Source organism: Carettochelys insculpta, chromosome 6, assembly GCF_033958435.1.
Source record: "Carettochelys insculpta isolate YL-2023 chromosome 6, ASM3395843v1, whole genome shotgun sequence".
Taxonomy (NCBI): domain Eukaryota; kingdom Metazoa; phylum Chordata; order Testudines; family Carettochelyidae; genus Carettochelys; species Carettochelys insculpta.
Genome location: NC_134142.1, coordinates 124,266,489 through 124,280,177, shown reverse-complemented (window position 1 = coordinate 124,280,177; position 13,689 = coordinate 124,266,489). Strand labels below are relative to the sequence as shown.

General features: G+C 52.9%; 1 protein-coding gene across 1 annotated transcript; it reads left to right on the top strand.

Moving 5' to 3' along the window:
* Positions 1 to 12,750: 12,750 nt before the first annotated feature.
* Positions 12,751 to 13,689, top strand: LOC142015002 (olfactory receptor 5AP2-like). Its single transcript, XM_074998343.1, has one exon. It carries the CDS (start codon positions 12,751 to 12,753, stop codon positions 13,687 to 13,689), a length of 939 nt encoding a protein of 312 aa, XP_074854444.1.

The following is a 13,689-nucleotide window of genomic DNA, read 5'->3' as shown; positions in this document are numbered from 1 at the left end:
CTACAAAACCTTCTCTGAGCAGTGGTGCTTGGGAGTTGCCTTTCTGACCCTCTCCAGTCCTTCTCCCTTATCATACTGCTTCCATTTGTAATTTCCAAGAACACTTCTTCAAACTCCTGCTCCCATGGCCCCTTCTAAGACCCCTCACCCTTTGGTCTCCTTGGCTACGTCTACACGTGAAGCCAACATCGAAATAGCTTATTTTGATGTAGCAACATCAAAATAGGCTATTTCGATGAGTAACGTCTACACGTCCTCCAGGGCTGGCAACGTCGATGTTCAACTTCGACGTTGCGCGGCACCACATCGAAATAGGCGCAGCGAGGGAACGTCTACACGCCAAAGTAGCACACATCGAAATAAGGGTGCCAGGCACAGCTGCAGACAGGGTCACAGGGCGGACTCAACAGCAAGCCGCTCCCTTAAAGGGTCCCTCCCAGACACAGTTGCACTAAACAACACAAGATCCACAGAGCCGACAAATGGTTGCAGACCCTGTGCCTGCAGCATGGATCCCCAGCTGCCGCAGCAGCAGCCAGAAGCCCTGGGCTAAGGGCTGCTGCCCACAGTGACCATAGAGCCCCTCAGGGGCTGGAGAGAGAGCATCTCTCAACCCCTCAGCTGATGGCCGCCATGGCGGACCCCACTATTTCGAAGTTGCGGGACGCGCAACTACTACACGGTCCCTACTTCGACGTTGAATGTCGAAGTTGGGCGCTATTCCTATCCCCTCATGGGGTTAGCGACTTCGACGTCTCACCGCCTAACGTCGAAGTTAACTTCGAAATAGCGCCCGGTGCGTGTAGCCATGATGGGCGCTATTTCGAAGTTAGTGCCGCTACTTCGAAGTAGCGTGCACGTGTAGACACAGCTCTTGTGTTCCTGCATCTCATTTCCTTTTCCTTCCCTTTTATTTTTCTGCCATCCAAAATATCATCTCCCTACTACCAGGTGCCCACCTCAACCGTTTCCTTCCCTCACCCTCTGGATTCTCCTTGGCCCTCTCCACTTATTCACCTGGATTCCCACATTGTCTTTCTCTGTGTCCGTCACAGGAGCTCTACCAGGACTGTCACTGAGTCCCACTAAGGGTGCGTCTACACTAGCCAGCTGCTTTGAAATAGCCAGCACAACATCAAAATAGCATGCGTCGCATCTACACGTGCCTTGAACTATTTCAACTTTGAAATTGGCGTTAGGTGGCGAGATGTCAAAGTCGCTATTCCTATCTGAAGATGGGATTAGCGCCCTACTTCGACGTTTAACGTTGAAGTAGGGCATGTGTAGACGATCCGTGTCCCATTACTTGGAAATAGCAGGGTCCACCATGGCTGCAATCAGCTGAGGGGTAGAGATGCTCTGTCCAGCCCCTGCAGGGCTCTATGGTCTCCATGCGCAGCAGCCCTTAAAGCACCATGGACCCGGATTTCCTGTGGCAGGAAGCTGAGAGCATGCAGGCAGCAGTACATACACGTGCTAGCCTTGCACACCCTCTACAGACCCCGATCCGACTACCCAGTGCCATGGCATCCAGCCAGCCCCCAGAGCGCCCGCAGAGCTCCCCCCCAAGAGGACCCAGACACCGTGGGCAGCCAAATGGGAGGCCAAAAGAGGCAGGGCCCCTCCTGGTTGGAGGCCAAGCTCCGAGACCTGCTGGGGCTCTGGGGTGAGGAGGAGGTGCCCCACGTGATGGGGAGCAAGCGGTGGAACGCAGAAGCATTCGCCCAACTGGCTGAGGGCCTGGCCGCCCGGGATCACCCTGTCTTTACTCTGGATCACATCCGGAGCAAGGTAAAGGAGTTGCGGCAGGGTTATGCCTGAACCCGGGAGTTGGCCAGCCGGTTTGGGGCCGGCCCCGATGCTTGCATCTATTACAGGGAGCTCAGGGCCATCCTGGGCCCCTGGTACACCTCCTCCGCCCCAGCCACCCTTGAAACCCTGGCTGACAAGCTGCAGCAGGCCTTGGACCTGGAGTCCGGCCCTGAGGCCAGCCCCACACCCCGGGTCCCGCCTGAGGAGCCCCCTCTTGGGATGGTGGAGGACAGTCCAGCAATAAGGAGGGGGAGCTCCTCATAGACCTCCCCTCCCAGAGCACCAGCCAGGTATCTGCCCACCAGGGCTCCCCAACAGTGGCAATGGATGGTCAGGTATGTACCCCACAGGGCACAAAGCCCTGGGCCATGGGGCCCGGGCACCAGACATGACCAGAAGCCTCACACACCGTACTCACTCCCTGCTGCATCGCCTGCTTCACTGCCTGCCACCCCACCTGCTGTGCCACCTGCCAAGCCTCCTGCCAGCCCCGCAGGAGTGGAGCCCACTGGGGCTGAAGACTGGCCAGTGGAGGCATCCCAGCTGTACTTGATGGTCCTCCTGGCCCGCATCCAGCTGTGCTGGGGACCACGGACAAGGGGGTGGTTGCAACCCGTACCCACCGGGAGTTGCGCCCCTCTACACCCATCCCAGACTGATGGGCCAACAGCCGAGCCATCCACTGGGCTCCCATTTGTATACAGTTGTCCGCCTTGTGTATAGTTGTTCCCCTTGTATACAGCTGTCCTCCTTTTTATATTGGTTGCAGTTTTGGTTGTGCGCATAACACAGTTACCAGTTTTCAATAATTCACAGTTTTATTTTCCAAAGATCCTGAGACGTGTGTTTGTTGGGGGGGATGGGGTGGAGGCAGTGTGAAGGCGGTGTGTGTGGGGCCCTCCAGGGAAGGCCAGAGAGGTGCTCAGGGGTCTCCCTGATCAAAATAAGCCTGCAGGGCCTCACAGTGCAACTGTGTGCAGTGGCCAGCTGGGGGAAGCCCATGCTGGCATCGACCACCCACCCCTGGACGAAGGCCTATCCCTTGCTCTTGACAATGTTGTGGAGCATGCAGCATGCACCCACAACCTGGGGGAATGTTCTGGAGACTGACATCCAGGCAGGCAAAGAGGCACCACCAGCAGCCCTTCAGGTGGCCGAAGGTCCTCTCCTCCATCTGGTGGGTGTGGTTCAGGTGGCGTTGAACCGCTCCTGGCTGGCATTGAGGTGGTCAGTGTACGAGTGCATGAACCAGAGCTGGAGGAGGTAGGCCACATCTGCCATGAGGCAGAGGGTCACGATGGTGTCCCCCAGAGGGATCTCCCTCTGTGGGATGTAGGTCCCTGCCTCCAGCCGGTGGCACAGGCCCAAGTTCCAGAAGACGCGGGCATCATGTGTGCAACTGGGCCAGCCCATGTAGACATCCTGGAAGTGGCCCTGGCTGTCCACCATGGCCTGCAGGACCACAGAGTGGTAGCCCCTGCGGTTGATGTATCTTCCCTCTCTGTGGTCCGGGGTGTGGGTGGGGATGTGGGTCCCGTCCAGGACCCCGAAGCAGTTTGGGAACCCCATGGCGGCGAATCCGGTGATGGCTGCTTCCAGGTCCCCAAGTCGGATGACCCTCTGCAGCAGCATGGCGTTAAGTGCACGGACCACCTGTGGGGAGGGAACACAAGTGCCCATGAGGGTGTGCAGGGTGCCCCAGGCCCCCCTGCCGAGCCCCTCCCTCCCCAGCCCCATACCTGGGCCCCCCTTCCCGCCTCCCCAGTGGATGCATGCCTAGGCCTCCTTACCTCCATGATGATGGCCCTGACTGTGGCCTGTCCCATGGAGCGGTAGCAGTCTGGAGTGGCCAGCTTCCAGACGGCTATTGCGACCCTCTTCTCAACGGGGAGGGCGTGCCGCATTCGGGCGTTGTGGTGCCTCAGTGTGGGGGTGAGCCACTGGCAGCGCTCCAGGAAGGTCTGCCGGTGCATGTGGAAGTTCCGCAGCCACTGGTGATCATCCCACTCCCCCATGACCAGCTGCTCCCACCCCTCAGAGCTGGTGGGATAGCTCCAGAGGTGGTGGAGCTCCTTTTGGGGGAGGAAGAGGGGAGCCCAGTGGTCAGGGGGTCCCCGTCTGCCCCCTGGGAGGGCCTCTTTGGCAGGAGCTGCTGGGCGGCCTCCCGTGCAGCACCTAACAGGGTGCTTGCTCCCTGGGTGACTACCTGGAGGGCTTCCAGCTGCTGCCGCTGCTGCTGGGAGGCCATAGCTGCTGTGCATCAGTCTGCAAAAGTGTGGCTAGCACTCTGCAGACCTCGTGTTGTGCAGGCTGGGTGTGTCTGGGAGGGGCCCTTTAAGGGAGCGGCTTGCTGTTGCCCTGGATGTGCTAGTCCAGCCTGTGACCCCATCCGCAGGCTTTCCTGGCCCCTTATTTGGACGGGGAGCGCTTGTGCGTGTGGATGCTCCACATTTCCTTCCGGGGAGGCTCTTTTCGACATTCCCTGTCGCTACTTTGACGTTGAACGTCGATGGCACCAGCCTTGGAGGATCTGTAGATGATACATGTCGAAGTAGCCTATGTAAATGTTCTTACTTCGAAATAGGCTACTGCGACGTGTGCTAGTGTAGACATAGCCTTAGAATGGAACCGTCTGAGGGGTGGGACTGTCCTTTCCTTTGTTTGTGCAGCACCATGCATGTGGGTTTGGATCAGAGCTGAAGCCGCTAGGCAATGTGATAATACTACAAATTGTAATAATTTTGCATTATGGTCTCATGAACAGTTTGGCAAGTGCACATATATCTCATATTTTTATGAGAATTAAACTGATGTTTGGGAGTTCAACACATCCAACTTATAAGTAGGTAACCTGGAAGCCCTGCATAATAGGACAGAGAATTTTTCCAAAGATGTCTGAAGTGGAGGGTGTTACTCTTCTGTGCCCTCTAAAGGAGCACTGCTGAGTCCCGTAATGAGCACCGTGTCAAGATAGTCATCCAAGCTGGATGTGAAGACTCCAACTCATGTAATTTTACTCTCTCTCTTGTGAGCTGGGATGCAGAAGTCTTTACTATTGGCTGTATCCATTGTAAATTACCTACCGGCTGACTAAATTCATGCCAGGTCATGGATGTTACCAGAAGAGAGAGTTCCAGATTAGAGAGGTTCAACCTGTAGTAGGTAGTAGATAGGACTGGAACTCAGGAGAGGCCTTTGATGTAACTCTCAGCTACGCTGGGTGATGTTGGTCATGTCACTTCCTCTCCATAATTCGGTATCCACATATGTAAACAGACTGTGATGATACTTACCTTTTTTGAGATCTAGTGATGAAACATGATATACAAGAACTAGGTATTGGTATTATTTTAGGGAATTACAATAAATATGTAGCTAGTGAGTCAAAACACACAATTGGTCTGACCCAGGATGGCTATTCTTATGTTCACTGTATAGTAATTTAACCTAGACTGCATTTCATTGTTTGCTAATGAGCCTGTTGTATGTGGCTATTTGAAAAGCCTTACTACAATTAACCATTGTTGTATGCAGAGTTGTTGAGGCCATGTTGGCTCCAGGACATTAGAGTGGTGAGGCGTGTCCCCTAGAGTCTGTGCCCAGCTGGTGCCTGGCTTGTACGTATGCATCATGGTAAGTTCCATAAGCTCTGCTTCTTTTACTTTCAGCATGTCCTTTTGCAGCTTCAACCTCATCAGTCATTTCCTCTGTGACCTCTCCCCCTGTTAGCACTCTCCTGCTGCAATGTCAACATCAAAGAGATGATGCTCTTCATTTTGGGAAGCATGGAAACTGCTCTGTGTGTGCAGAGCCCAGGACTAGGACCTGCTGGTTGGGACTGAAGGGCTATGGGAGAGCCGGGTGTCGTAAAGCTCAGGACTGGGTTGGCAGAAGGCAGCAAGGTGGGATAGGGTACGATGGACAAATCTGTGTGTTTGACCAATACCTGCTCAGCAGCTATAGGGACTTGACAGCAGGGGCATTTTGCTGCATTAACAACAAAACTCATTGGATGGTGGGGAGGTGAGGGGGAGTGATGAACTTTTAATCTACATTGATATATTCTATAATAAGCAGGAAGACCAGGAAAATGAGGCAAATGTCATTGTGGATGCTCCAGGAAGACCCTGGCTTAATATGCAGCAGTCGGTAATGAAAAGGGAGGGAATAATAGTGAGAATATTATAATTATGATTTTGTCAACTTGGGGAAAACTGAAATGAAATATGTCATTTTACCTTGAGTCAAACACAATCTAAGTATTTTGGTTGCTTGACCAGAATTGAAACATTTTATCTCAGGTCAGTGCAATGTTTATCTGCGTTCACCTCTGTAGCTATGGGGCATCAGAAGACATGTCGTTCAGGTGTCTCATGACCCCCTTCTCCTCTCTGGGTTAGGCTTCTTGTCTGGACTACGTATTCCATGATGCATCTTTGCTTGAACCGATATGATCCTCTGACATATGCAGGATACAATCTAGACTGGCGAAGAGCTGTGCTCCCTCAGTTCTCCAACCCTGGGTAACTTTTACAGTGCTTCAACCTGAAAAAAGCTGCTTCATGCAATGCACAGTCAGCCTGTGGAAGCCCTTTGCAGAGGTGGTTGTGAAGATCATGACTTTGATAGGGTTCAAAAAAGAGCTATATAAAGTCATGATAGATAGAATGCTCTCAGTCAGCCGGTGGAATAGAAGGTTTATTAGTTCTCAGGGACACAGTGTAGAACAGACTTGTCAGCGTAGGAAACCACAGTAATCAGTACCATCCATCTTATGGAGAGGGCTCACAGTCAAGGTGCTAATCCCCTTACTTTCCCTTTCACCGCTGGAGACTGATCCCTCAGCAAATCCAGTTCTTCAGCCCAAACCCTTCCTCTGCTCTTTATTCTCCTTCTGGGGCAAAAGGTGTAATCTGGTGACACCCCTTCCTGGGCTCAAGTTAAGAAGGGCTTTGGCCACAGTGTATATGCTGTGACAAGGTCAGCCTTCTTTAGACAGAGTCATACCTGAAACTCCCACCCCCATTACCACCTAGGTATCTGTGCAGTTCCCAGTAAGCTGAGACACGCACCCACGTGTCCTCTATAGGACGGTAAAACTCACGTGCAACATAACAAAGTAACTATAGTCCCAACTTCATCACAATCCCACACAGCGCATGTACGTCAGGTTTACTACAAGCTCTTGCCCATTGGTCTACTGGGAAACATTCTAGACACTGAAAAGCCTGGATTCAGGGAACTTTATAACTCAGGACACCATGAAGCGGGGATGGGTTAAAAATGGAGCCCAGTTTGCTGGGAGAAAAATACCCATTTTGTCGGAACCAAAACCTGCCAAAAGTGTGGGTGAATTGAAAAGGCTGACCAAAAAAAAAAGTCCATTTTGGATTAAATGAATCATTTCAATACTGCCACTTGCCCACCTGCACCTCCAGCTCATGGTTCATGGTCAGAACTCTTGGCCTGAACGAAATAAGGCACCCAAAAGCCACTTCTAGCTATCTGTTGTGTCTGGCTCCCTGTATCGGGCTGTGGAGGGACTGGGCGGTAATTGGGGTAGCTTGTGCCCTTGGCACCCGTTCAGGGAACTCTGGGACATGGGCACCACAGGGCCCCCAGAACAGGGTGTGGGGGTGGGGGTGAGGACATGGGGTCCTGCATCTGGGGCGAATGACCCATTCCCCTCTCCCCTTCTGTCTACACAGCTCCTGAAGCCAGTAGCTGGACCAGCCCCACCACCGAGGGTGAGGGGGAGAGACCCTGACCCCAAGCGGGGACTGCGTGGGGCCACCGCTGAGCCATCTGCTAGTGCCACCAGGGTGGGGAGAAGGAGGTGGTGGGTGCTGGCCACACCGCAGCCCGGCGGGGCTGTATTGTGGGAGTGGCTTGCCATGGTGCAGCAAGCCTGGGACTAGTTTGTGGCAAATCTGGACACCCTGATCCAGGCCATTGTGGGCCACCTGGCCCTGACTGCCACCCCCTTCACAAGCCCCTCCTGTCCCCACCCCACCCTCCCTGTCACCCAGGCCCACTCCGACCTCCTGCCTCCTCAGTTTCCCTGATCAGCCTCCTGCTCCGCCCCATTGGTTCCCCCTCCCACCTTACACCTGCCAGCGAACCCCCTCATGAGCCCAACCTTGCTGCCCCGCTCCCAGCTCACCTGTCCCTGGCTGTCCTCACACAGTTGGCCCTCATGTTGCTGGCCAGGAGGGGGCTGCACCCCTGCCCCTCGCTCCACCTGTGCCGAGCCCTGGGAGCCTGCTGGGGCCCCACCCCAACTGTGCCCCTATCTCTCCATGCCGTCAGCTGTGGCCCTGTGCAATGGGGCCCCCAGATATTGGGGAACAGTTGTGGGTGCAGGTGACAGGGTCCTGGCCCTCAATCCCTGTCGATGGGTAGAGTCACCCACCCCAACCCTCAGCCCACCCAGCCTCGGAGGGTGCCCACCTGGGGCCACAAGGCCCCTGTATGTAGTTTTCCCCCTCTGTTTGCAGTTCTCCCCCCGTATATAGTTCCCTGCAGCTGTCACAGGCATGGACAACTGTCAGGTGAAATTAGAGAGTTTATTGTGCGATTTAACCCCAGTCCTCTGTGCATGTGTGGAGGCAGTGGTAGGGTGTGTATGCGGAGGGGGTGGATGTTACTGCAGTCCCTGCTCAAAGACCTGGCACAGGGCCTCCTGTACCCACATCGCTTCCTGCTGGGCTTGGTGGCATCAGGGGGCTGCTCATACCCACACCCTGCCTTGATGGCCCACGCCGTACGAAAGGTTCATGCTTTGCCGCCACCAAGTTGAGCAGGGTGCAGCAGGCCCCACCCACTGCCAGGATGCTGTGGAGGCCCACCTCCAGCCTGGTGAGGAGGCATCAGAAGCGCCCCTTCAAGCACCTGAATGGCTGCTCAACTGCATTGTGGGCCCAGTTCAGCCGCTCATTAAAAACATCCTGGCTAGACTGTGCGTGCCCTGTGTACGGCCTCATCAACAGGCCTGCAGGGGGTAGGCCGTATCTGCCACAATGCTGGTAGGTACTGTGGTGTCCCCGCTGTGGCGCTCTCGCCAGGGGATGAAGGTCTCCTCAGCCATGTAGTTGCCCAGCCCCAAGTTCTAGAACACCCTGGCATTGTGGGCGCAGCCAGACCAGCCCATGCAGATGTCCCAGAAGAGACTGTTTGTGTCTAGGGCTACGTCTACACGTGCACATTACATCGAAATGGCTTATTTCGATGTAGTGACATCAAAATAACGTCTACACATCCTCCAGGGCCGGCAACGTCGACGTTCAATGTCGACGTTGAGCAGCACCACATCAAAATAGGCGCTGCGAGGGAACGTCTACACGCCACAGTAGCACACATCGAAATAAGGGTGCCAGGCACAGCTGCAGACAGGGTCACAGGGCGGACTCAACAGCAAGCTGCTCCCTTAAAGGGCTCCTCCCAGACACAGTTGCACTAAACAACACAAGATCCACAGAGCCGACAACTGGTTGCAGACCCTGTGCATGCAGCATGGATCCCCAGCTGCCGCAGCAGCAGCCAGAAGCCCTGAGCTAAGGGCTGCTGCACACGATGACCATAGAGCCCCTCAGGGGCTGGAGAGAGAGCGTCTCTCAACCCCTCAGCTGATGGCCGCCATGGCGGACCCCGCTATTTCGATGGTGTGGGACGCGGATTGTCTACATGTGCCCTACTTCGACGTTCAACTTCGAAGTAGGGCGCTATTCCCATCCCCTCATGGGGTTAGCGACTTCGACGTCTCGCCACCTAACGTCGATTTCAACTTCGAAATAGCGCCCAACACGTGTAGCCGTGACGGGCGCTATTTCGAAGTTGGCGCCGCTACTTTGAAGTAGCGTGCACGTGTAGACGCGGCCTATGAGTGCTCGCAGGACCATGGAGTCCTTGGTAGCCCTTGCAGTTTACTTAGGCCCCACTGTGCTCTGGGGCCTGGGTGGTGATGTGCCATCCAAGGCCCTGAAGCAGTTCAGGAAGCCCAAATGGTTGAACCCCAAGATGGTGCAGGAGGACCCTGTTGATGGCCCAGATGTCCTGCAGGGTGTGGGATGTGTGAGTGAGTGTCGGGGCAGGGTGACGTGTGCCTACCCATGCCCAACCCTGGCTCCTGTAGGGCAGCCCTCTGTGGGGTCCTTGCTCCTGTCCTGTACCTGGTGTGGGCCACCCTCCTGGCCCCTGATGGTGCCTCCTGCCGGGGTGCCCCCGGCCCCTGCATGTGGTGAGGGTTGGCTTACCCTTGTTGGCATGGCTTACCTCATTGAGGTTGGCCCCAGCAGTGGCCCTGCCCGCTCTGAATTGGATCGGTGACTGTCCAGGGTGGCCAGTTTCTAGAGGGCAATGGCCACCCTTTTCTGTAGCGGGAGCGCTGGCCTCTAGAGGGTGTCATGGTGCTGGACGGCTGGGGTGAGCCAGTACACAGCTCCAGGAATGTCTCATTGGTCATCCTGAAGCTCAAGAGCCACGGGTTGCCACCCCAGTCCTCCAGCATCAGCCAGTACCGCCAGTCGCTGCTTGTGGAGAAGCCCCACAAGCAGCAGATGACTCGGCGGACATCGCCCTGAGGTTGGCCTCCAGGAGGGTGGCTAGTAGGTTGGCCACCTGGAGCCCCTGGTGCATGGCAGCCAGTGCGCCAGCCATAGCCTTGAGGGGGGGCTGCTCAGGGTCCATGAGGGCAGGAGCGCCATCTCTGCTCTCTGTCAGTCTGTGTGCTTAAGGACAGGTCGCTGGCCCTCGGCACGTGCAGGCTGAGGCTTGGGGTGCTGTAGTGTAGACGCAGCCATGATGAAATCCTTGTCTATGAGGGATCCTGCAGTAGTGTCATCCCAGTATGGAAGGACACAGGAACTGAATGGTCCTCCTCTTTTATTGGGACTTTACTAATATTTTTTTTCTTTGATTTGCTTGTTCCTCATGAAGTCAAAAGCTTTTGCATGAAAAACTTAAGTCTATTGTTGGCATCAGGAACCATAAAAATCTAGATCATTTTGTCTGTGCAAATCTGCACCACCATTGTTATCACCATCATCCAATGTGCCATTTTTTAATAGTGATTTCATTCAGAAGGATGATGTGTAGCTTTGCAGAGAAGCACAAATTTAACCCGAGTAGATGGCCATGCTCTCCTCCTGAGCTCTTCTGGTCATCATGTGGTCTCCCTCAAGCACAATGAGTGAACCCATCTTCCTACTTTGAGAAGAAACTTAGCAAAGAAGGACATAAAAACCCATGATGATTGGTGTGTTAGATAATTTGGAGTACATAAGTACATAAGTGTATGTTTTATAAGTTTTACATTTCACTTATTGGGGTAAGGACAATGAGATGACTGGCAAACCAGGAATAACTGAGAATATACCAACTACAGCTGCAAAATATTTGTGTGTTTCAGCTCTAACTTTCTGTTCTTTTGATTCTAAATTTGTTGCTAATTTTTTTTAAAGTTTATTTTAATTGGAAAATTTGGATTTTTTTCATTTCAACTATTTCTTCATCGAATAGTCCTTTCCAGTGGAAATGATCAGCTTTCTATCGAAAAGCTCCACTCCTCTCCAATCTATGGCTGTAGGACTCTGTTGGTGTTCCAGAACAGTTCAGCAAGAGATGAGACCAGCCTGCATCATGGGAGATGTAATCCAGGCTGAGAACCTCGCCCATGGAAGAGAATGGTGGGATGTGGTATCTGAGGCACCTCTGTGGTGTTTGTGAGCTGAAATATTAAGTTTTCATCCAAAGAGTTTTGATCTCCGCGAGACAAAAACTGTCTTGAAGAGTGACAGAGAGGGAGCCGTGCTAGTCTATACACTAGCAAAACAAAAAGCAGGCAAGTGGGTCTGTCCCACGAAAGCTCTCCTAATAAACTATTTGGCTTGTCTTTAAAGTGCTCCTTGACTGCTTTTTGTTTTGTCTTGAAGAGCTCTATCTCATCTCCAGCTCGCACTGAAAACATGAGACTGAAATATTCCCTTACCTCATACTCTAACTCTGATAGAAATTTCATCATTTATCAGCACAGGAGGAATGAATGTGTCAAATTAGGCCCCAGGGTATCAGTTTTATGGCTTGGGTTCACTGAGCTCATTAATAAGCTGTTGTGTCTCTCTGAGCTGAGATGTTCCCAGTTGCTTTAGGAATCATGCCCCATAGATCACAAATCTCTGTATAAAGCTTCCTGAACAATCTCAACTGGCATTTTCTGTTGAAGGGGAAACACCACCCCATCTCTCTCTCCTGGCAGCAGGTACGTGCTACTGTCCCGCACCACTATCACGCACACATACAGACTCCATGGTGGTTGGCAGGTGCTGAACTCAAGATCCCCAGCACTAAAAGCCTCAGCCCAGCTTTTCCCTTTTGAGCTCAAGGAACTTCAGTTTTAGCTGGAAAATATAGGGAATTGCATAATCTTTGAAGCCAGTGTGTCACCTCATGCCTCTGGGGTTTCACACAGACTAGTGTAAAAGCCATTATCAGATGCCAGAAAGCTTAATTAACAAGATTTACTCCAAACCAAGATGCCGAGCCACAGAGCTCACCTTGTTCAAAGAAGGTAGAAAGAGTGACACTCATTTACTCTCACCTCTTCTTGAGCTCCATCAGTCTCAGGTGGCTTTCACCCTGATTCTCTTGCAGCAGAATCCGAAGTCACTATTTGCTGCACTGACTGGTGAACAAGAGTGTTTGTCTGTGCGTGGAGTGATTAACCTGCATATTCTTCTATTTATACAGTGTCCACATTGTACAGAACAAAGGGAATGACCAGCTGTGAACATCTGGCTCTGTGGGCTAAGTCCTTCCCTGAGATGCCTGTGAAGAAAATGATCTCTGGTTTCTTTCACTTACTTCATTATAGCAAAAGAATGGATTCCCTAAGTCATCCACCCACCCACTTTACTGTAGCTGCCTGATCTCTGCTCAGAGGAGATGGAAGAGGGAAATCACTCAGAAATGACTGAGTTCATTCTCTTAGGACTCACAGACCAGCAAGAGCTGCAGATCCCCCTGTTCATATTGTTCCTACTGATTCATATTCTCACCCTGGTGGGCAACGGGGGGATGATCTTGTTAACAACAATTGACCCTCAGCTCCACACCCCCATGTACTTTTTCCTCAGGAGTTTGTCTTTCTGTGATCTCTGCTATTCCTTAACAATTGGTCCAAAGATGCTTGTGAATTTCTTAGGTGCGAGGAACAGCATTTCTCGCACTGCCTGTGCCGTGCAAATGTATTTCTCTGTCTCTCTTGCAGACACTGCGTGCCTCTTGCTGGCTGTGATGGCCTATGACCGTTATGTGGCCATCTGTAACCCCCTGCTCTATAGGGTGACCATGTCCAGTCAGTTTTGCCACCTGCTGGTGGCTGGGGCGTGTGCTCTGGGGCTTGTGGATTCCATGATACACACATGCCTGACATTTCGGCTGTCCTTCTGCAGCTCCAACGAAATAAATCATTTTTTCTGTGATGTCCCTCCCTTGCTTGTGCTCTCCTGTTCTGATACCCGCCTCAATGAGGTTTTGATCATTGCCTTTAGCGGCTGCATTTTACTGAGCAGCGTTGCAACCATTTTCCTCTCCTACGTCTATATCGTCCCCACCATCCTGAAGATCCGCACCACTGAGGACCAGCACAAAGCCTTCTCTACCTGTGCTTTACACCTGATTGCTGTGCTTATGTTTCACGGCTCCCAGCTCTTCATGTATTTACGTTCCACCTCCAGGTATTCTATGGAGAGGGACAAACTGGTCTCGGTGTTTTACTCAGCGCTGATCCCCATGTTGAACCCCCTCATCTACAGCCTGAGGAACACGGAGGTGAAGGATGCCCTGAGGAAAGCATTGAATAAACTCCTGACCAATTCTTGA

What these genes read in the sequence shown, in the direction of transcription:
- LOC142015002 (XM_074998343.1), top strand. Translation starts at nt 12,751, where the DNA reads ATGGAAGAGGGAAATCACTCAGAAATGACTGAGTTCATTCTCTTAGGA.